The sequence below is a fragment of the Ptychodera flava genome, chromosome 8, assembly GCF_041260155.1.
Source record: "Ptychodera flava strain L36383 chromosome 8, AS_Pfla_20210202, whole genome shotgun sequence".
NCBI lineage: Eukaryota > Metazoa > Hemichordata > Enteropneusta > Ptychoderidae > Ptychodera > Ptychodera flava.
This window is the reverse complement of record NC_091935.1, coordinates 22,319,098-22,343,882: the sequence shown is the minus strand read 5'-3', so window position 1 is coordinate 22,343,882 and position 24,785 is coordinate 22,319,098. Positions and strand designations below refer to the sequence as shown.

The 24,785-nt window shown below is 42.2% G+C and overlaps 2 protein-coding genes across 2 annotated transcripts; both read right to left on the bottom strand.

Annotated features, from left to right (window-relative positions):
- Positions 1 to 650: 650 nt before the first annotated feature.
- Positions 651 to 10,265, bottom strand: LOC139138795 (low-density lipoprotein receptor-related protein 8-like). Its single transcript, XM_070707328.1, has 5 exons — positions 9,988 to 10,265; positions 7,182 to 7,582; positions 6,122 to 6,298; positions 3,052 to 3,306; positions 651 to 2,732 (listed from the first exon to the last, which is right to left on the bottom strand). Exons 1-5 carry the CDS (start codon positions 10,248 to 10,250, stop codon positions 2,455 to 2,457), a joined length of 1,374 nt encoding a protein of 457 aa, XP_070563429.1. The 5' UTR covers positions 10,251 to 10,265; the 3' UTR covers positions 651 to 2,454.
- A 1,106-nt stretch (positions 10,266 to 11,371) lies between these two features.
- LOC139138796 (very low-density lipoprotein receptor-like) lies at positions 11,372 to 22,393 on the bottom strand. Its single transcript, XM_070707330.1, has 6 exons — positions 22,268 to 22,393; positions 20,019 to 20,138; positions 19,557 to 19,685; positions 17,151 to 17,522; positions 13,241 to 13,489; positions 11,372 to 11,837 (listed from the first exon to the last, which is right to left on the bottom strand). The coding sequence occupies exons 2-6, from the start codon at positions 20,110 to 20,112 to the stop codon at positions 11,398 to 11,400; spliced, it is 1,284 nt and encodes a 427-aa protein (XP_070563431.1). The 5' UTR covers positions 20,113 to 20,138; positions 22,268 to 22,393; the 3' UTR covers positions 11,372 to 11,397.
- Positions 22,394 to 24,785: the final 2,392 nt, after the last annotated feature.

Here is a 24,785-nt window from a genome sequence, read left to right as displayed (position 1 = left end):
TCTTAGTATTACAGTTTATGTCTTCGGGGAGAATTAAAAGTCCGAGTCTTCGCCGAAACGTTGGCCAGCGGCCAGAGCTAAAATTAGCCCATTTTGCGTCAATGCTGCCATGCGATCGCTTTGCTAAGGATAAACACTAACACAACCGGCCCCTTTTCACGACATAAGTGGGGTCTTTTCAACGGGCCCATTATGGTGAGATAGTGCCAGGCAGATTTGGCAAAGCCGCACAGTTCTCCACGACTTAAACCCCGTGTAGTCTTGTCTATTCATTTCAATGTGTAAGATTCACAAAAAAGGTTTGCACATTCAGTCACGAGTTAGCAGAATTCAAAACATAAATAAACGACCAAATGAAACAAAACATATATCAAAGCAAAACAGTAAAAGGCGACATGCCACGAGGTTGTGAGCTGATCGTTCCTGTCTTCCCCCATTGTTTTTCAGACTATATTTGCTCTGAACAGAACCGCTGATGCGTCACCCCTTCTCAAATAGAACAAACGGATTTTTTTTGCTAATAACAAAGCTTTCATCGTCTGTGAAATAAAAAAAACCGACATCCGCAACAGTTTCGACATCGACAGCATGTAACATTGGCTGTGAATCTAACATGTGCAGATTAGTGACCGCAAAATGTAATCTTGATAGACACTGGATTTTCTCATTTTATTACAACATGAATATCCCCCTATGTACACCCAATGAATGGGATAATATCTACTTGCATTTGGAAATTAATCAACTGGAAGTAAATACATAAAAAAGGTAGGAACGTGGTTTACACTCACGAGAAACTGTTTCTCGATTTTGGCGGGAAATGCCAGGCAGTGGGATGAAGTCAACGTCACACATTTTCTTACTTTTTTTTAGTCGTTTCGTTATGGTCGTTGTCAATTACAACTTTAGGCTAAAATTTTCGCTGAAGACTAGGCACCAGGCCAATGTCAAGAAAGTAGCGTGTTACAGGTAATAAAGAAACTAAGGAGTGGCTAAAATACTCGAGGTTCACACAAATAACGTGATTTTCACTTCTTGTACCGACCTTCGTTTTACAAAACTAAACCCTGTTACAAAAACGTCCATTGGCTCATGCAAATTTACACTCTTGCAGAAAACGTAAAGGCAATGATACTTTCTAGTTGCTAACTTGCCATCATGGTACGTAAAAAGTACTTAATTCATTTGTTGGGAGATAAATGGCATCAAATATGCTATGTTTATTTACTGCTATTGGGATCATCTGAGCTGGCTGATCCTGTGTATTTTTTTTATTATTTTTTTTACGTGCCTTTCGACAACACCGCGCCCAGTACATTCACCCAGACAAATGAGATCTTGTGGCCTAGTGATAGGTCATCGAAGATCATCGGGGCCTCGATAATCAATGGTGCTTCAAACACACATGAGTGGGGGTTGCGCGCGCGAAAATGGCCCACTTGTCGTCTGCGTTTAGGGCTCGGGAGTCGGCAGTCAGCTGTCGAATTCATGTCTATTTACGAATTAATAAATACTTAGACGAAGTCCGATAAAACTTTCTCCTAAAGTTCTCTAGTGATCAATATGTAACTCAAAACCAGCTTGGTCGAGATTTTTGTGGATAATAGGGTCAAGACATTCTATTAGTCTCAAAAGATGGTAAAATCTGCATGCTAGCTATATGTATTTGGGCAATAAGATGCTGAAATACTGTATGTAAATTGCATTCTACCAAAAGCACTATAAATCACAACAATGTTTGGACACAAACGCTGGAGTTTGCGTCATCATACTACGGTACATTTCACCATTACACCAAAATCATTGTCCCGTTGAACTCCGGTCATGGTCATCAGTTTTTACACCTCGGTAATGTGTTCCTGTATTTGCCAATCATTTCAAATGATGGCTCGACAGTATTGTTAAAACAATTTATGAGCGACTGCATTACGCATGACGCACTGTTGCACGCATGATGTGTTCATTATGAACATGCGCGTGCGATTCGTCAATAAAGTTTGCAGAATCTGGCGGGAAACGCCGAAATGAGTCATACGCTATGGGCCAAGCGTGTCTTGCTTGTTGCTTGCCCTCGAACCCACTGTCTGTGTCGAAGACAATAAAACGTTTCTTAAATCCTTTACATCTTGGACAGAATTCTTTGCTGAAAGAGCAAGCAGGGATACTTTACCAGTAAGCTGTCTCTGATAAAAATAGTCTCCAGGGAACAAAGTCTTTGTTCTCATATAAATATGAATGTTCGCAAAGGTAACAAAAAGCGGTTTTTTTTGTGAGCGTTTTTATATATTGTCGTAACCTTAGATGATGCGGGCACAAATGGCGTTGTCCAGCTCCGCATCGCCAACTTCGGTGCATATTTGTTGAGTCCAACAAAATACTCACTTCACAGCAGCGCGCGTAAAAAGTATCTCGCTATTCGTTGAAACAACGCAGAGTCAAAATATGAGAGCTCTTCTAATTATCAGCTTTCCTCCCTCGTTTCCGCTTACTCTGTGACTTGCATTTGTACGTTGCCCCTTTGCGCGCCTTCCTTATTTTCTCCTTCTTCCCGTCGGGGAGCTCAAAGTGAGACGGTGAACATCCGACGCTCAATTCCGCGGCTTCTCCCTCTTGACTTCCGGATTTAGGCTTTTTCGCTCTGCATCGCAAGACAAATGGAATGTCACGGGTCACAGCAGCTTGCAACATTTCCGTGCCGACTTTTTTTAGGGAAACTTTCGGGATGCTTCGACCTATGGTGCAAAAACGAAAGATGAAGTGTAAATATTGTAAATACGATTCTTGAATCAGACATGTGGAAACTTCGAAGTATCTATCTATCTATTTTTCTATCTATTTTTCTATCTATCTATCTATCTATCTATCTATCTATCTATCTATCTATCTATCTATCTGTATATATTATATACATAGGCAGTATAATATTATATATATATATATATATATATATATATATATATATATATATATATATATATATATATATATATATATGTAGAGGGAGATGAGAGAGAAAGGGAGAATACATGACTGTTAAGTAAACATAGTAACCTTGTGAAGCATCTCGTCTGTTCCTTTCTTTCTTCGACTTTTTCTTGCCGCCACTACTGCTTCCGCTGCATTTATACTGAAATACGATGGCGTCGGTGGAATTCTCGTCTTCATCGCCCGGGCGACACTGGATTTCCTGTTTCCCGCCATTCTTAGATGAGACGGTGCACTTGAGCGTGAACCTCACGCCTTTCCTGCCGGGGTTCTCGAATAATAACGAGTCCAAGTACACGCTGATTGTATATGTTACCTCGGCTGTTGGGAGAAAAAAATGGTTGATAGAATTTAAGTGGGCTCCTGGTACCTAGTACATGTGTGTCATTCGACTTAGGTTACAATGAATAAATTATCAAGCAATCTATGAAGTTTAAAGTTTGCCAAAGCAGTTACGAGTACAATATCCAAACTTCTATAACCAGAAACTGCGTCATCGCTTTCCGCTTTCAGACTATGTTCTATATCTGTGAGTTCAGGAGTGTGTTCAGTCCACCAGCCTTTCATGATCACATTTCAAGATGGCGGACAATGTGACTGACCTACAAAATGATATAAGCTTGCAAATTATTATCCAAAAATAGCGACTTTTTGGTTGTATACTCTTCAGTGCATACAAAGTGCATTCACACTTTACAAATGTTCTGATGGCGCTAAAACTGTCAGTAAGCGGTGGTAGCAAATTCGCTCGAACTACGCAGGTACATATTATGTAAATTATGAACTGTGCTGAAGCTGTTTACTAAAATATATTATACTGTATACACAGGAAGGTCTTCTTAAAGGGACAAAGTCCCTCTTTTTTACCTTTTCAAGAATTTTGTATGATATGAAAACTACTTTGTGTTGTTTGACTTCTTTAAACATGCTGAAATACTGGTAAACTGTGAAGAACCTTAACTCTTCTTGCAGCCAGACAACACTTAACATTCAGAGAAATATTTTCCGGTCTGTACTAAAAAATCAAGTTCCGTGTACAACTGTCACCATGCATGGCTGAACACAGTATACACTGTTGCAAAAGTTTGGACCTCATGCGACCTTTTGAATGAAATCTTAATTGTCGGTGCCTTCCATAAGAATAAATATTTTAGGATACATTTTGTACATTGAGTGACTTTATGCAAGTATTCGAAGTTTTCTGATATCGCAAAACGTCAAAAAAGAACGACTTTGTACTTCTAAGGTGTATGATAATATTTCTCTACGTTAATAATTGCTGTGAACACATCCCATGATGCAATTTCAACGAACATTTTCAAGGAACGCGTAGATATGCACAAGTAGTTACTTCGGCATAGTTATTTGAATTGCATCTTTAAAAGTTGACATTGTCAAACAGGTGTTGAATAGTGTCAAAACCAGATGGAGAGAAAGGGTCTACATGCGCAGAGACGAGAGAAGGGGCATGCCCCCGCGCACGGATATGGTTGACCGCACAGTTTGTCGAGAAACCATTCCGGCACAATCTTAAACGCCGTAGATCTAGCAAGATTAGCATACCCAGCGGCGGCCCCAACCACGTCTACTCGTTACCTGTATTAAAGTGCAACACAGCGATTTATGGGAGCATTTAGTCTATCAGATGATATCATCACCCACGCGTAAAACTGAAATGAGAGGCTGTCTACCATACCAAAACGAATGTTTAAGGTTCTTTACTGTAAGAACTTAAGGACCTGGCTGTAAAAGATCCTAATGAGAGATAGAATGTTATCTTGCCGTGGGTATATTAGACACGTGTGAACGCTTGGAAGAGGCAAGCTCGACTCGTGTCCCTGGCCTCTAAGGTGAAAAAATCAGATGTTCGGTTGGAAGTCACTGCCGTGACTATATGAGAGTATATGGAGAAGAAAAAGTTTAAAATTTGACGCTTTTGCGCAAGACGGATGCGATATTTTGGCTTACCATTGATGTAGCGTGAGGTCACACTGGATGTCAGAGAGGAGATTGAGGTCACGCTTGTGACCATTTAACAAAGATAAGTTTAAGGTAGAACGCACCTCGGGGACAGATATTCGGACTCTCAAACTTTTACAATTCTCTTCTGATATACCACTTGTGAGGGTTCATTTTATAGCTCTTGGTTAAAGAAAACTTTTCACTGGCTTAGTTTTTCGAAATTCGAATTTTTTTTCTCCATGGAGTTAAGACAGGGATGGCGGCCATTTTGAATTTCTAATATCGGTAAATTTGTTTCTCTAGTACCAAAATTTGCATGGTGAACCCCTGTTTTTATTCTTGATTTTGAAAGAGAATGATTGAAAGATTCTTTAAGGAAAGTTATAGCAAAAGTTTAAGTCTTTCACTTTCGAGGTGCATACTACCTTAAGTGTCCAAGGGCGCAGAGAGAAAGAGTGTAGAGACAGACAGACAGACTGACAGGCAGACAGACACACAAAGAAGGGCAGTCGGAGAGGAGACTAGGAAACAGAGAGATAGAGACAGAGGGAGGCAGAGAGACACAGAGTCAGAGGGAGCTCTTACAAGTGCAAACTGAATAATTACTTTACGGATAGTGTTCGATCATTGCCGTAATATAACAAAAACAGTTCCTGAATTACAGGTAAGTAATTGGTGTCCCTATACTACTACTACTATCATCGATATCTGTCCATGTGGCCTTACCTCAAGTATCTTTCGTCATCGGGATTTCGTCTTTTTCATCTCATGCCGTTTTGAATTTTTCTGTACTTATTTTGTAAATATTTGTTAATTCATTGTATTTCTTAGGTTCTCCCTTTCAGTTTTCTCCCTTTTTTGGAAACCAGTTTCCGTTTTCTGATTTTTAAGTCTTTGTACAATTTTGTGTATAAAGTGAATAAACGATGGTTTGAAAACTAAAAACTACTACCTCTACTACTGCTACTAGTACTACTACTACTAAATTCTATAATTCTCGTTATGGCACCATTATTGGAGTAGGCCTAATCTAAATCATTGAGATGTTGAAATTTATACAAATCCTATAGTTATAAACAAATTTCTACCCCCCCCCCCCCCCCAACCCTTCCCTTAACAACCTTTCGCTCGGGCAATTCCCGGCAGCAAAAAGGCTCCAATCAAATTAACCTACCGGTGATTAGGTCTGGATGAGGCGTGATTCCCTTCACGTTGCACGTGTGGCCGTCATCCCGCATCTTGACACCCCTGGGGCACAGGCATGTGTACTTGGCCTCGCAGTCGCTGGTGGCTGGTCCGGCCACGCAGATGTGCGAGCACTTGCCGTTGTTGTCGCCGCAGTTATTCCTACCTGGATGGAGAAAGAGCGTTATTGCGAGTCGCAGAGTCATTCAGTGCCGCAGACGGCAGAGAAAATTCCGCTGCCGCCGTTGTTGTTTGTGATTTGTTAACGAGGCTATTTACAGCTCATCCTCATAGTGTAACTGTCTATTGTTTTGTTTAGCTGCTTTGTCTTGAGATGTTTCCCTGCCTAATAAAAGTAGTTAATTGCGACACACTAATTAGGTGGTCCACGGGACGGGCCAATTGACTTGCATGTTATTGGAATTCTCATCACCGGCGTTATACTCGATTTTTAGCTTTAAGATATGACCGGGTCCGCCTCTTATTGAATCATTGAGTGTCACATTTATCTAATGGTATATTGGTTAATAATAAAGTGGCTGGCTGCATGGCTTAAGAATATCATGGCGGAGTGAGTATGCACTCCCGTCAGTCAACGTCCTTTGCATTCCAGAGCAGATTGTTTGATTGACTCGTCGTCAGACGGTATGCTGTTATTCACAGATCTATTAGTCTGAGACCAGCAAAAAAAGGTTCCCATCACGGAAAGACAGATGGAGTGCCTGTTTGACACCGCTTTAAGGGATGAACGATAAGAACTTTGGATGGAGTGGTCGGGGTGGCAGCATGGAATAGTTTAGCGCAGTTTCAGAACTTTACAAATGTTTTTCTTCAGGTTTTGAGTGAAATACAAACTACTTGTTTTCCGGGGGCAGGTTGTTTTCGGCCCATCTCCAGGTGAATGGTTTTTTTTCAAAAATCACTATGGCCTAATTTTTTCAGCAGTTACTGCTGTGTAGATTACCCCTAGTAGATCAATGGTCGACCCCTTACCGAGGCGATCTGCAAGGGGAATATATTCACTATAACCTTGCGGGCGTTGTACTTACTGGGCATCTGCTTTAAGCTGTGATATATGACTATTCCCATCGGTGAGTATAAGTTCTGGGCGATGACCGTCTTCTCCCCTCCGGTGAACTTATTGGCGCGAAACACCTTCTCTGTCTCCCAGTCAGTCCAGTAGACGTGATCCAGAAACACGGAGAGTGAGAACGGGTGCTTCAAGAGGAAACTGGAGACCATGATATTCACTCGGTTCCCGCCGTCTAGACCGGCGCTGGCCATCAGTTGCAGTTTCCCGTCGACCCAGAAGATACGACGGCCCACGTAGTCCATGGTTAAACCGTTCGGCCAAAGTACGTCTTCCTCTATGATGGTGGTACGCCCACAACCATTCATTCCTGCCTTTTCTATTTTTGCCACTCTTCCCCAGTCGGTCCAGTACATGAAACTGGATAAAACAACAATAATAATATCATAACAATACAACTGTAATAATATATATATATATATATATATATATATATATATATATATATATATATATATATATATATATTGTATAATGTTTGACTCCTTGGAGCCCAATGTATACTTATTATAGATGATAACTCGGCCCTACACTAGAATGAATGAATTTGTCGACGTATCGTTGCATATTTCATTTCTTGAAAAACACCCGCGACGGGCACCATTTGGGGTTTCGCTCCCTTAGTTTGTTTTGTTTGTCTTTTAGGGTTTTTTTGGTGTTTTTTTTTTGCTGAGTCATGACGGTCCGACTGCAGCTACATCTGCCGTTGCTGAAGCATAAATACCCTTATAAAGTTATTCTTGTGTAGTTGCTCTTAGTTTGATCGAACTTCAACGATAGATGACTCAGCAAAAATTAAAGGAACAAAAGCAAGAACAGTTGGGAGGATGTTATACTAACTAACATGCTTGAATATACATCAAGGTTTTGGGAAAAGACAAAGAAAATATGCTTTTACCACCATGTAGTGTAATAATTAAAGCTTGTCCATTTAATACACCAACGCTCTCTCTCTCTCTCTCTCTCTCTCTCTCTCTCTCTCTCTCTCTCTCTCTCTCTCTCTCTCTGGAACTCTCTCTCTCTCTGGAACTCTCTCTCTCTCTCTCTCTCTCTCTCTCTCTGGAACTCTCTCTGGAACTCTCTCTCTCTCTCTGGAACTCTCTCTCTCTCTCTGGAACTCCCTCTCTCTCTCTCTCTCTCTCTCTGGAAATCACTGTTCAACTAAGTGTGTTATATAAAGCGTAATTTAAACGAACTCAACGGAGTACATCGTTGTGTCGGGTGTGTCGACAGGGGTGTCCATCGATAGCACTTTGAATATGTCAGTGTTTACTAAACTGTTTTTCATCACATTACTTGGAGAAGGAAAGCAGTAAAATTATTGAAAAGCGCATGGTAGCTTCAAATGTAACCAAAATGGGGGAAAAAGTCCCACTTGTTTGTGTAACGATATGTGATGTGTTATATCATAGTTGAAGAGAGTGAATCGGGTGGACAGATTTTTTTTAAGGCTCGGAACTTCAAAAGAAGCGCTAACGAAAACAAACATCGCACAACTACACCGGTCTTTGTTGCTATCTTCGCAAAACACTCGAAGAATTAGGAAACTGGCTGAACACAACCAGAGTCGCCGTTAAGCCAGTCTTTTGAAGTTTACTGTCCGAATGTAATTTATAAAATAGAAACCGACTTGTCTTCGGCATGGGAGAATGCTCCGCTGAAGTGGCGGCGTGGTTTAATTCAAATATCCGTTGTAAACTATTTACTTTTCGGCTTGGCACCATCGGGTGTGGCGTCACAGCTTTTAAGAAAACGTGTGTTTGCCGGCGGATTAGCAAGAAACACGTCGGTGAAAGTTATTGTTGACCTTGTTGATCGCCAAAGTGAGCAATCAGCTCTTGAACGATTTGTTCTGCACTCATGTCCACTCCGAATTGGTAAAACTTCACCCTTCCAAAGACCGATACTTAACGACTCCGGTTGGAGAGCTATCTAATGAACCCTTTCTCGGGAGAAATAATTATGTAGGGTGGCGTCCTGACATACGGGAAGGATCATTGTAGACAGACTTTGTCGCTATCATTTCTATTATGTTGATTTTTGATGCGGCTTTACTACTCTTTTACAATTGATTGTTTTGCGGTCATATGTCATCCAGAGAAGTACTCTAAAAAATGGCATAAAAATAAACTCGACGGAGGCTGTCGGCCAAGGAAAAAAACGGCGCATTTCGGCTGCCAAAAATGCACTGTTTGACCATTTGTTACTAATGGGCACGACCAGGAGATATCGTTACAAGTTCCAGCGCTTCCCACGATTACAGCAGTTGCCGATGTAATAAGGAAAATGTGTGGTGCACACTGGAAGGGGGGGAGGGGAGGAGAAACACGATATCCCGCCAGTTACACAGGTAGCAGAACTGACTCGCGACTAGATCTGCGCAGACACCTGCGTGAGTCGGACGTGATCAAAAGCCGGCCCTCATGGCAACATGGGTGGGAACTGTAATCTGTGAGGGGCATGTTCACTTCATTATAGGAGTAATACGGGCTTTGAGCTTTTCAATTAGCTTGAAAAAGACGATTTTCGGAGTCGTGCTATTTTTCTAATTAACTCTACACAATATTCTTGTGAGTGTCGGCAGCCCTTTGCAATAGGGCATTCTAGGGTTAGAAAGAAAAGGTCCAATGACAAACAACGGATCACCAGACTGCGTTGGCAATCACTCAATAATGTAGTTTACGGTCAGTTTTTTTTCAAACCCAGAGAAGCCGTTGAGGTATTTCGTTCAGATGTAATTTGACGTGAAATGCTAATTCATTTACCCTTCGGCTGGATCGACGACGATTTCTCTGGGTTCGTCCAACCCTTCGTTGATGAGGATCGCTCGCTGAATGGCGCCATGTCTCGGAACCAGATGGGCAACTTCGATTGTATCGGTGCCGGTGTCTGTCCAATAGAGATTCTGATAGATCCAGTCCACGGCTACTCCGTCGGGGGTATTGACTCGCTGTTCGATCAACACTTCGATTTCACCGTTACCATTAATTGTTTCCTTAAATAAATAAATAAAAATAAATAAATACATAGATAAATAAATAAATCGATCAGGTAATCATTCAATTAATCAATCAATCAATGACAGCTTGTTCAATGCTCATCATCAGATACGCTCGTTGGTGCAACAAATTTACAAAGAAGCTCGGGTATCTATTAATAACACGAATCGGAAGAATTGGCCTGAAGATCTATGTACGCTATGATGGATTAAATTAGGAAATTAATAGGCGAGACAGTCGTGTGTACGGTCATCGAGTCTAAGTTTGCTTGGAGAACTTTCTATATATACATTCATTCCTGTAATACTATCAGACACAAAGAAATGCAGTGCGGCATTGTGAAATTTATTTTGATCTAAAAAGGCAATTGGATTGTGGAAAATGACGTAGGTAAGGCTTCGCAATGTTGCTTTTGTCTACAAGCCATCGCAGGTGTTCGTACGCGCAAACAGTTTCACGACCTTCATGGCGAATTTAACAGCTTTGACCTCTGTGCAGAGATGACACAAGGTTTGGAGGGGCCACCCTTTGGGAGAAATCATGTACCCTGACAAAAAAATACATGAATCACAATGCATTTAAAGTATATTTACAAGCATGGCGATTTAAACAAGCGCTATGTGCTTACACATGTCCTTTTAAAAACCTGGACGCAATATGTTATTAACAACCCAAAACACTTCATATGTTGTCTATTGTGGTGGCACGCGTATGAGGTGAAAAACCTTTACTGAACAACGCTAACTAGACCAAAAGACTTCACCAGAGTTATTGTGAAATGGGCTTTTACAAAACTCTAAAAAAACCACATAGCACGGCTTTGACAACCGAAGACACTTCAAAGCACGCGTCGTTTTGTGTAGAAAACTTTCTAAATGAAGTTACCGAAAGTTATGATAGTGCGCAGTCTAGTGCGCAGACGTTCAATTTTCCACATACCCTATTTACATAATTTTACGGAGGCGACCGTACTTTCCTGCAGTTTCTGTGATTGATTAGGCCCCGTACATACACTGCTATCAGTGTACAATATTTGGCCGACAGTGTCACACGCATGTCGACGGAAAGAAGACTGAACAAAACGTGTGGAATGCCAGACCAACCTCCCAAGAAGACGACACAATGGACTCGTTCATGTTTGCAAGGGCTTACCAGTTTAACACTGTCAATATTTTTTCATGTTGATACATACCGAAGTATCTTCTCTTCTCCGACGTCACTCCAGTACAAATAACCCCGCTGGTAGTCATAGTCCAGCGCCACGGCCGACTCGATATCGCTAACGATCTCTTGGGTCACCGTCGTTCCCGGGGTGATCCTTAAAATGTTTTGCCTGTTGGCCAACAGCACTAAGGGGTCACCTCCGGCAGCCGGGTCGCACGACCTGCGGTCTCGGGCCAGTTCGTAGCCATCAACGCAGGAGCAACGGTGCCCATTCCTGGTGGTCCTGCAATTTTGACTACACTGGCCGGGCACTTCGCACGGGCTGATCTCCGAGCACGTCTTCATGTCGTCCTGGAGTTGGTACCCCTCGTTGCATGAACACGTGTGGCCATTCGGCGAGTCGTGACAAATGTGCGAGCAGCCTCCATTGTCGTCCTTACATTTCCAGGCCACTAAAAACAAAAAAGTAAAGAAAAAATTGCGATTGTAAGAAAGAACAAATCATGAACAAACTCTACTTCCCAGCTGGGCGGGCGAGCAATATTTTCCTCGCCGCGAGAACACGTCAGCTGCAATGACGCCATTTCCGCTGTCTTTTGTGAGTTCGAGGCCGCCTTTCTCTTTACATCTACATTCACTGGGAAAAAATATACGGTTTTTGTGTAACCGAAACAACTGATTGTGCTATAAAGTTTGAATGTTTCATCATTTTTCCGTACATTTCTCAAAGTTAGTGAACCTATCGATTTTATTTTCCAATTATGTTTTATTCTTTCCTGTTTTTAAATTTCAATTAGTGCAACCTATCGATTTTATTTTCCAATTATTTTTTATTCTTTCCTGTCCTACGCACAAAATTAAGTCAATAATACCCCATGCTCACCTTTCAAATATGCCTTACGTGTTTAATATTCAGTGTTGATGACTGAATTTCAGTCCAGTCTAGAATTAATTAATGTCAGGTGACATTGCATGTTACAGAAAATGCTCAAAAATAATCCTGCATACTTTAGAAGGCAGGTGACGAAAAAGTAGGTGTATTTTAAAACTATAGTACTGTCAAAATCAAGAATAAAATCGGGGGTCACTGTGCAAATTTTGGTACCAAAGAAACAAATAACACAAGATTTACAGATATTTACACTTCAAAATGGCCGCCATCCCTGCGTTAACTCTATGACGAAAAATAAAATTTTCGAATTTCGAAAAACTAAGCCTTTTAAAAGTTTTCTTACACCAAGAGCTTTATAATGAACCCCCACAAGTGGTATATCAGAAAAGAATTGTGAAAGTTTGAGAGTCCGAATATCTGTCCCCGAGGCGCGTTTAACCTTAAATACTTTAATTCGCCAACTATTCAATATCTTTGATACGTGTTACGCGTTTTTTTAAATGGATATAATTTGCAGATGTTTGGTTGTCATTATTTTATCCCTTCCGATATACTGGAGACATGTATACACGTGATCAAAATCGTCGTTCTGATTGGTTGGAACATTGCGGCGCGTGCGCGTGAGTCCCACTACATGTGTCAGAAGTTGAGGACTGGAGAGATGTTTTAGATTATGCGAACCAGTTGTTACGACACACAAATAACTACAAATGGCGAAAGGTCTACAAAGTTCAACTAACAGAGCTTGTTGATGTAAAGGGTATACTGGTTTTAGTCATGAAGGTGCTGGCGCTACTAGCCCCGTGATCCAGTCAACTAAAGACTCGATGACGTTTAAATGTAGGTCGGTCAAGTCGGATTTCTGAAATGGGGTCCCCGTAAAAGATATTAAAGTATACGTCGGTCAAGATATTAGACACTGTCCATTGTATGATTATGTAGAAAACGAAAAGCTTGACTTACGGCATTGGCCATGGTTGGGCTCGTCGGATTGATCGCCACAGTCGTCTTGGCTATCGCACACTTTAGACTTGTCTATGCACTGGTTGTTGTCGCACCGGTACTCCGTTTTGGCGTCACAGGGCGAGGGAGAGGAGGGACAACCCCGTTCGTCGGTCTCGTCTCTACAATCCCTAAGTCCGTTGCACCTGAGCATATTCATGACGCACTCGCCGTTACCGCAATTGAATAAATCTTTGCATATCGTGTCGTCTTGTGAGAAACAAGAGAGGGAGAGAAAAAAAAACGAAAATATTTGAAGGCAATATTTATCTGCCAACGTGTTATCACTTGTTGTATTGGGCGTGAAAAGTCACCGAACTGCCCGTTTACGTAGATTTTGTTGAGCCGTATTATAATCTGATATCATCCCGTGAAGTATATTTGTTATGAAGTACGTAATCGGGTCACCAGATTCCTTACAGAAAGACTCTATTCGGAGGAAAACTACGCGTAAGCGCGCTAATGTTGCTACTATATAATATAATCTAGATAGCGATCATCAGAAGCTAAGCTAGCACTGACATTTGATGTATATCCCATTATTTTTGTGCTATTTATCAAATGTAGTTTTTTTTCTCCGCTCCAAAATTCATCAAAAAGTATCTAGCGTTCAACTTCAAGTTGTCAGCCTTGTTCTAACAATGCCCTTTGTTACATTGTTGATGACGAAACTGAAACGGACAAGACCTCAATTTGTCAACGATGTCATTGTATTTAATACAGGGACAATAGCTGTATGTTTTCCAAACATTTCCATCGTCTTTGTCCTGTAAAAGCTTGCCAAAAAGTGTGATAACTGTACACGCAGAACAAAAGAAATTATGGGATATACACAAAAAAAGACAGCCAATGGAGCTTCAATTCTTATTTTGACAAGGTTAATAACTCGTGTATCAGTATACCTTGGGGACGAATAAAGTAAATAAACATATTTACAGAACAAAAATTATGAAATGTCAAACTTATCGCTGTTGTGTCATTTCTTAATTACCAGTAATCGTCATCTTTCAATCAGCGTTTTCTTTACTGAAGGTTTTGCAACTATGCTTATGCCGCAAACATGCTGAACATCACACCTATGGTTATATCGTAGAGGTGTATATATGTCATATTTGGCTGGGCGTAACATTCTATGTGGTGTACCCACCCGATTTACTTTTTCTGAACACGAGCGACCTGAAATTTTAATTGATTTCCCATCTGTTAATTCGACTTACTTCAACGGCGTCGAGGTATAATGGTAGAGAAAACGATTCTGCATATTTATTTTCAGAAATATGCCAAAGTATCAAACGAAAATATATGACGTAATCCCATCTTTCTAAACCGCGGTCCTCGTGGGTGGATCAATCTTTCAGAGCGTAATTATTAAGCGTGCACTAGAAATTGCAAAAAAAAAAAACTGTATTATAAAGTATGGTATGTATGACCAAATTTATACGACGTATCAAAGCATGACTAAAACGTCAATCATTGGCAGAAAGGCGATATCCCATAGATGTGACAGCAAAGGGATGTAATAAAGGGTTAAAAACGATGTTCGGTAAGAAGGAGTACTGCGGAAAATCGCGAAATCTGATGAGACCTGTCACAGACTTGAGAGCAACACCTTCTTCATTGCGGCAAAATGTCGTAAAAGGGCTCTGATTTTACGACGAGTTTACCTGATCGCGTTTCCAAGGTTTCGATCAGCGTCTACTGCGTGCGACCCTTGTGTAAACGAAAATCCGAAAATACATTTTCAAGAATTCCTTCTCACTCCCAAAACAGACTATGCACACAAAGGTCTCTATTTGGAGTCACATATGACGTCACGGCAGCTTGGAGTGGCTGTGAGAACAAGAGCAGATCGGCTTTCGGTCCCTGCGAACCCTACTCGATGATGGCACACCGGCAACGATTCGGTGCTTTTTAAATAACTGTCTAAGGTGTGGTAAAATTCCTCAGTGCTGTTTACAAAACAGAGGCAGGCGGGGAATGCTGCCTTGCGTAGGTGTACCTCTGTCTGAGAATCTTAGCGATGGGTGTGTTATCGATTACCGTGCGAAGCAACACTCAAGAAGACACGGTGGGCAATGCGAATGCGCTGAACAGCGCCGCGCTTGACTGCATACAAAGGACTGTCTGGACATCCTCCGATCTCACGGTATGAAGCCACCGAATGCTTCATCGTAAATTCCAGCAATGTTTTTAGAACCTCGTAGACGTCAACCGCCGAGCCAGGATAATGTGTTGTTTACAATGTTGCCCATATACAGAGGCCACAAAGTAAAGTATACCTTTTGTGTGACTTGTGGATGGGATGAAAAGAGACGGGGCAATCGACGATTTTTTATGGCTTACATCATTTTCAATACCTCCTGCTTGGTTGAGCTGTTTTCTTTAATTTCATTTTCTTTGACATCGGTAATCACCGTGTTGTGAGTCCACTTTTTATTATATGCAACCCTATTTGAGCTATCGATTAGGTCTCAATTACTACACAAGCACTGCGGTTAGAGTACCCTGGAGTCCCTCTCCAGCCTACCACGCTCTATTCACCGCTTCCCGAGAATATACCGCCGACAGATAGCATGAGAAGTGCACAGTTATGCTTAGTCTTCAGTAATTTTTGTCCAAGATCAAAGCGACTATGTAGGTCGGAGTGCCCTGATAGGGACGGGTCGTTATCTTTCCAGGGGGGTGTGGTCAGGAGTGAGACATGAAACACTATCCCGCCTTCAAAATATACGACATACATTTTGCTGGCTTTGGATGAAAATCGGAACCCCCTCCCCAATTTTATTTATACACTTTTTTCAGTTTTCAGTCTTGTGGACCAGTATTTTTCGAAAATTTAGGGCAGAGAAGCCTAATCTTATACAATTTTCATCCCTGCAGATGTTTATTTATTTGCGAACACCCTTCGGAAGATCTCGTCAATCCCTCTCAATCTCATCCCTGGAAAATTTTCATTTCTTTTCAATATGCGTGCATGCGCATGCGTGACGTGTTGCAAACTTTTCGTGCTTGGAAATAACACCACACAATATCAGTGATGGGACTGGCTCACAGTACAATAAATTACCCAAAATTCTCTTCGATTTGTATCCTTGAAGGTTTCTTTTCTTATAACTTTTTCAGTTCTGTATGCAAGCAATAATGTGCAGCATCAGAATAATTGATAAATAATATAAAGTAAAGTACGGTTAGAAATTTCAGTGAAAGTTTCCAAATAACCATTAAACAACCATGGAAATCACGTTCTGTAGGTCCTACAAATGCCATACTTTTTAGGTAGCAAGTTACGACGAACTGAAGGGTCATTGTCTGAGAAAAACTTTGAATGCAAATTTCTTTTGTCATTTCCATTGGAAATAATCAATATCCTTTTGTTTCAAAAAACAGGTGCGACTAGTCTCCCTAATTTCCATTACATTATTCTGTATGGCTGAAGACACAATCAGTGGAAAATTTTACAAAAATGCTATCTCCTCTCTTGATCTTGCATTATTTTCCAAACCATTTAAAATGAGAATTGAGAAGAATGGTGTCCTTAAAAGTACGGTTTCAGAATTTTTACAACTAGTCTATGAATTTGTCTACACATGGGAGACCTGGTAGACTTCTTTGGGGAATCTCTGAGGATGCAAATCGCAATGAATTATGGGAAATCTACAGTACTGTGCATGGGACTGGCTGTAACATTCTTGTTTTCAGTACACGTCTTTTCTTGTTTTCAGTTTTATTTTCCGAAAAAAAAATAATCGTGGAATGTGATGTCAATGTAATGGTGATGATGGGATGTGGAGATTTTAAATGTGATGCATTGTCAAAAGTGATGACGTTTCAATGTAAGCGACACAGATTCAAGTTCAAAGAGCATACTTACAACAGTCCACTTCATCCGATCCATCTTCACAGTCCATGTCACCATCGCAACGCCACGAGACGTGAATGCACTGCCGGTCGGAGCATGCGAACTGGCCCATGGCACACAGCCAGGGGCCAGTGACGTCGCACAGGTCCCGGTCTTCGTCGGACCCATCGATGCAGTCCCGGTCGCCGTCGCACATCCACGTCTGGGAGATGCAGTAGCTGTCGACGCAGCGGAACTCCAGCGCGTTGCAGGTGCGCTCCGGGCAGTCCTGCTCGTCGAACCCGTCACTACAGTCCTTGTCTTCGTCACAGTACCATCGGGCAGTGATGCATTTGCCATCCGGGCACCTGAACTCATCCGGTGCACACGTGCTGTTCAAATGACCTGCACGTACAAAAGAAACACATACACTGTACATTATTCGTACTGTACATACACTGTACATACATTGTACATAATTCACACTGCTGTGTGATGCCTGTTTGTTTATTGCATCTTTGAAGCCGAAGGATAATTTCTTAGACTTGACTGGAGGTGCTGCCCGGCCGCAAGTGCAACAGTCCCTCGAGTGCATTGTTCCTAGGTTTCTATATCGTTTGCCACGAATCCATGATATGGAAGGAAAGACTATGGCCCCAAAAAAGTTACATAATACGACTGGCAAACAAATGACAAGTGTAGCAATGGATTTGTAAAGCCTGATGGTGAATTACGCACTGTTCTTCATTATCCTGTCCGCCTTGCGAGACAAGTCCTATGACGTAACTAAGCTACAAACTACCCGACCTGTGTGTAGTGAAACCGTTTTCAATCAACTCTTAAGAGGACAATAGCTGTACAAAAACTTGATAATATATTTCCGTTACTCTTGCATGAGACACTAGCCTTGCCAACACAACGTAATGCGCAGCAATTACTGTTGACAAATGAATTTCGAATCCGGAGTAAAATATGTTGTCAACAATAGCATTTGACATTGCGTGTATGTGTGTGTGTATGCAGTCCGTGCTGACAATCTGAACACTAGGCTTTCCGCCGTGCATTTGGAAATAGAAGAAGACATTATTTTTCAATACATCACACGTGACAGTTAACGGAACCCCGAGTCACATTTCACCTTCTGCTGCCCTGATAGTTGGTGCATTACCCCTCTAAGCTTTCAGGAATGTGTCTATAAAATCACTATGAAATAACATTTAAAAAATCTCAGTGTTCATGTGATATGTATTGCTCTTAGATTTTTGATATTTTGTATGGGGATGCATAGTTGAACTTCCAGTTTCCGGAAAATACAGGAAAAAAATCCCTGACGATCTTGATTTAGAAGCGTTGTCTCTAAAGAGCTTGAGAAACAGGGTCCGCGTATTTGCAAGGCGCAACACAATACCCGAGTCAATCTCGAAGATTCATACGCCAGAAATCTGTCGTACTCAGCACCAGAAAGAAATTTATTATCGGCGAGTCGACGTTTTGCCCTTTATAACAAATGTATAGACTGCTTGTCGATAATAAAAGAGTTCTTTCTATAAGTCCTCTGTGTAACTTGCACGTGGCCATTTGGCCATCATATTCTTTACAGCAACTGTTGCTGGCCTGAGAACACTCAAAATTCCTAAAATGAAATGATCTGTATCAGTGGGAGCGTTGCGAAGTTTCGCAATACCGACCTGAAAGGCTGGAGATCAGCAGTATTGATGCATAAAATTGTCGGCAAACATACTAACGTTCTCTTTCTTAAACCCCCTATCCAGAGAAATAGAATCTTGTTAGCATTAATCACATTGTCATAAATAAATCCGAGTTGCTTCAGACGGTCAAAAGAAGGGATACCAACGAGCCGTAGACATGGTGGAGGCGACGCCGAAAGGGGGGAAAGTTGCGAAAATCAACTACATCTGTCCAGCCAAATTTGGGCGGGAAAGTTCGCGAAAACGGCGACATCTGTTGAGCAAATTTGGGTGGGAAACTTCAGCGAGTTTCAATGGGTTTAGTAGGGTTTTAACAAGGTGAAAAGAAGACATCCAAGCGAATTGACAGGTAGTATTTTTGTCTTGTCGAAACAACGATTTTTGCCCGAAGCAAGATCTGGGCTTAGGTCATTCTTGTGACAAACCCATTCAACTGTAGACAGGCTACTGCAAATCCTATCGCAGACTAACTAACCGATAAACAGCAAAAAAAAAGTTTTGCGGGAACAGGTCGCAAATGGACCTCGTAAAGTTAAATGTACCTTCTGTTAGCTGGTTTTCAAGTGACGAGCCCCTCTTTATCTCCCCCATCTCCCCAGGCGACAGCGCCTGTAAAATGGCGAACAAGAACCCCCTCCCCCCTGCAGCGACACATTCAGTGCCCCTTGAACCATGTATCCTCTTGTTTGTCGATCTAACGTTTCTGTCTTTTATTGTAACTTCTACGCACCGCATCCTTGTTCGTCGATTCCATTCCGGCAGTCGTCTTCGCCGTCGCACTTCCAATAACCAGGGATGCAATAGGCCCCATCTTTGTCCTCTCCACACGTGAATTGATCGCTACTACACGAGCTCGCACCTGCAAATACAATGTCAAAAGCACTCAAGTGTCGTTTTACCGTCAGTTGAGGTTCATATCTAGGGGCACTATGCCAGGGCGTAAGGCCATAAATTTCAGTACCCACTCCATCAATAGAGCACGGGACACGCCAGTCCCACGCTCCGTTGACTTGGCTGCAGGCAAAAATGACGCTTCCTTCACAAGGGCTGCGTTTTAGTACAGATGTGCATGCTGCTGTTTGTGGAATGTATGAGAGTGCAAATCGCTTTATTGGCAGCCGCAGATATCCTTTAAATGTCTGTTAATGAGCGCGCCACTTAGTGTGGGAGCTGATCAGAAATAGTTACGTACGGCAGCCTTCTTCGTCCGAGTTGTCCTTGCAGTCATCTTCGGAATCGCATCTCCACTTTTCCGGAACACATCGTCGGTTCGCGCACGTGAACATTCCGCCGGGGCACTCATCTGTAGTCGCTAAGAAAAACACATATGTATAAGACAAATAGGAGAAATATCGACCTGCTTGCCTGAAGCCAGTCAGGTTCTAACGTCACGCACCTTTCTCTTTGGAACGAAATAAAATGTAAGGAATATGCTTTGGGCTAGGTACGCAGGCTTTCGCCACAAGGTGGATAACAATGCGATTCATGTGTGTTCCTGTGAGCGCACATTTCGCTGCGCGGAATTTCTTAAAGCTCTCTTTATCCTTTTTACGGTCACACGCTAACTACCATCGACTTCCTTACAGATCGGCGGTCGAAGAGGCATTAACCGTGGTCTTTTCTTACGAGACGACGGCAGAAACGAGTCTCCTGAGAGTTCGCCATAGCACGTAGGTCGGACTTGTCAAGGAACATTAAGGGCTGTTGTCTGGCATAGGGTCGCGACACTCTTCTGTCGCTAAAAACTTACAATGGTGAGACTGTTCTATTAAGTTATGAGTGTCTTCGAACCTTCGATTAAAAAGTCTCAATTCTCGAATGATCAAAATTGTGGTTGACCAATATTTGTGAGCTATGATAGAGACACGAAACATGCCTTGGATTGAAGTGATGTAATACCGCGATCACAATGAAACTTTCAAACAAAGCCTGTGGGATTGTGCAAGGCGAGGACCGAGCAGTAATATTATCCAACACCCTGGAACCATTCCAATATATTGCAACAAACTAGCTGGATAATCTTTGGAAAAGTGCAAAACTCAGTTTGGTTCTCGCACGATTTTGCCGGTTGCGCTGAGGGTGGAAATTATTATATAGACCGGCAACCCGCGCCGAGTACGAGAACTTCGTCTTGACGTTCTCGAGGCGGTTGGTCAGCACACAGCAGGTAAAAATGGTGAAGTGAGTTCGAAATTGTAAAGCAAAGTATCCCTTGATCTGAGATTTTTCTCCCCTCCCATTCCCCGACAGAATGCGAACGATGGCCGCTGCATGGTATTTCACAAGCATAAAATAACTGATCCCGATGTATTGACACACATTATGTATTCCATGTTTGCAAAAGCATTTGTTGAGTACATACAAATGTGAGAACAATCAAATGTTGTTTAAGATGGAGCCATACGACTATGCAAATTTGACGACGGGGTTCACCCTATCTATACTGAAGTCGCGTGACGGTAAATTCATAAGTGCGTCCATCGTGAAAATGCAAATTCCGATTATTCAGTTGAAAAAAAAATATCGATGGAGGTTACCTTTAAAAGATGCACGAGAAATTTGCCTGCAATTAGCCTTACCGAGGTCGTCGTCTCGTAACACGATCCGAAATCCGATATATCTTCATGTTTCAAAGGGCGAATGGAAAAAAAACGCTAAAGTGCGCATCCTGTAAGCGATAAACCCGAATACCGCACGATAGGATTCACTTTATTGGTATGATATATCAAGTTTACACCCTTGAATATTGTTCACGCCACCTTGGGGGGCGTTCACCAAATATTTTGAAACGAGCATGGTCCGATGCCGGTGAAAGCTGCGCTCAGTGATCGGGCGAAAAGCTCCACTCGAGCGTGCGCAGTTACGGCTCCTAATTACTACTCGGCTGAAACTAAAAACATCGCGATCCATGTGGCCCTCACGTTTGCACATATTTTGCCGCATGTATTTAGCGTCGCTGGCTTGATGTGTAAGCATATCCCGTCGGTGAAAGGGGTTAGGCTTTTTAATAGCTTCTAGCATAGCGATCTGATGGCTGTAATAGTAGATGGCCTTTAGGACATGCTTCCCGCCAAGCGTTCTCTACGCATGCATGATGATGCCAAGCATACTGGCGAGCTCATAACAAAACAATCTTTTTTTTTTATTTTCGTCTTTCTGCTCTAAAAATTTCTCCCTTTAAGTGCGAGCGGCAATTTCTTCGTACGTCCGTCCGCAGGGTCTCTTGTCCAGAAAAAATATTATAGCCAAGTGTATTGCTTAGAAACTTTCTATCTTCAGAATAAGAACTCTAAAGTGTAGTGGTGAGTTGCTGGTCAAAGATTAGGTGACTAAATGACACGTTTTTCGATGGGAGGCACTTGTGTGGCGGAGGGAGCTCTCTTCATTAAGCAATTATGGTGTTTTGTTGGTATTAAGATAAATAAACAGAATTCAACCTACCTCCTACTGCTCCTTTCGGGGTCAAACGTAGCAGCGCTAGTAGTATTATCAGACAGACGTTTTTTCATGACCTTTGGCCCAAACGACAAGGTCGAAAATTCAGGGCACTAATATCTGCTCGAGGAATGAGGTGGCAACTTTGTCTCTCAGATTCTTCATGACACAACAGGCCCAGACGGTACTTGGCACCTCTCGCCGGCGAAACATACAGTCACGCAAAAGTTGTCCAGGTCCACGATGGTATCTCTCGAGTAGGTTTTTCCTGATTGGGTGATATTTATAATTTGAAAGTTTGATTCGGTGTGCAGAAACTGGCAAGCCAATTGAAGCGCGTGTGTTTGGACCATGCAGGAGTCGCGCACTGAGCCTCGGCTACGTCTTCCGCCTTCCGGTTTCTATTTGAACACACCAGTACTGGCTGTATTTGACGTAAACATCGGAAGAAAAGAGAAAAGTTGTCACAGTGCAACAATACTAACGACGTTCAACAATGGTCTACTTACACGCTGCCAACCAGCTGACACATGGGGTTTTTCAATTGCCTTAGACACAGACATTCAATTTGTAGAACTGTATGGAATGTTTAATCAAGTAAATAGTTTACTCGACAACCACATTCCATGACTATGCAAACAAAAGAGGGAAAATATACAATATGTGAACCCCCTGAGGGCGTTGTCGCCGATGTTTTCAGGCTACAGGATACGGAGGGATACATAGTATATAGTCCGTGCTTTAAAGTGGCCACCACCAACGAACCTGTAGGACTTTCTCCGATGTCCTCACCCAACAGAGGAATCCATATGATTGTGTCTGCGGCGCCTTTTCAGGAATAATTAGGTGCCATTGAACTTGGCGAGGCGTACAAAGGAAGAAGCGACGCTTATACTGCCAACAAACAGGCAAAACTGTTAGACGTATGTTCGCACCACAGTGTCAAGTAACGAAGTGCGGTAACTGTTGACAACCCCGGTCGGTGAAAAAAAACCCAGTAAGGTGAAGGGGAATCGCTTTCCTCGGGTCAACTTGACTTGGGGCGTTGGAGCTCGGAGCACTTTTCGAGGTGGAAAAAAAAACGGGCCTGTGCGTTTGAAATGCTGACGCTGAGTTTAAAACCCTATATAAGTCAAAAACAAGTCCGGGAAATGCTTTCTAGTATTTAAGGCCAGGAGAGAATGTTAAGCTGATGACCAATTTAAATAACAAAACTTACCCGAGTTGAGCTCTGATGGGATTCCAAACCGCTGGCTTGTCTAAAGTTGTGGGCCCTGCCCCGGGCTATTTCCCATGATAAAACAAAGCTGTAACCAATCCAGGGCTCTCTCAAACAGAAGAGGCTTTATAGATGCACGTCAATGAATTTTGAAATGTGGCCAGGATTAGGCAACGGGTTGATCATCAGTCTGTGAAATCACTATCTTAAAGAGATTCCTGAACCGGCGGATAATGAGCTTCTTTCCCTAGGATTAAGTTCAGACGACGGGTTTAAATTAGTAAAATCATATTACCTCCTAAAATCCCATGATTATTAACACTAAGCTTGCCAATGCAAGACGGAAGAATTTTTACGAGTATGTAACATTCCTAAGATTCTAAATTTATTCATTCATTCGTTTTTTATCTCTCTCTCTCTCTCTCTCTCTCTCTCTCTCTCTCTCTCTCTCTCTCTCTCTCTCTCTCTCTCTCTCTCTCTCTCTCTCTCTGCGTAATGGGACAATCCAAATTAACTTTCTTACACGGTTACAAGCGTGACCTCTATCTCAGACGTTGCAAGAAAGTGTCACATCGCGCGACATATGAAAAGACCAAATGTCGCATCAGCTCGCAATGTCTGCAAGACAGACGCGTCACAAACTTGATACTTTTTCTCGTCCATTTAGTCACGACGACCACTCCCATAAACCTCTCTGTGAACATCAAACAAAGATGGACAGGTCGATCTGCCCATATAAAACACCACCATTTGCACGTTTATTCATCGGTTGACACCAGGCGGCTGGTCGCCGACAGGATTTCTGGAGCCCAGCGGACATGTCTCCCCACGCATGCTGACGGTTTTCAACCACGTGACCGCGTGTACATCTCCCGCTTTAGTTGTTTTATCTATCTGTTCACCTTTTGTGACGAAGTGTTCAATGTGTCACTGCTGCTTTATCGCTTTTAACACGTTAAACTTAGTGATTGCAATCGGGCTAAATTCAGAGTCCATGAAACGGTCTCTGCTTCTGTGTTCCTGCCCGTCACACAGACACATATATTTTCTCTCTCTCTCTCTCTCTCTCTCTCTCTCTCTCTCTCTCTCTCTCTCATGGCTACTTAAAAGAAACTGACGCCATACGCAGCACTGTAATGAATCTACCAACGTCCCACAAACATTGATTCCCCGCCACCACTGTTAACATTAAAAATACACCACAAAGCCAAAGGGCGTCATAGTGTTTACTTGCCACATCTCATATCGTATATATTTATGTCTGAGAATAGTTAATGTTGGTCAAGTGATTGCAGTATCTGTTGG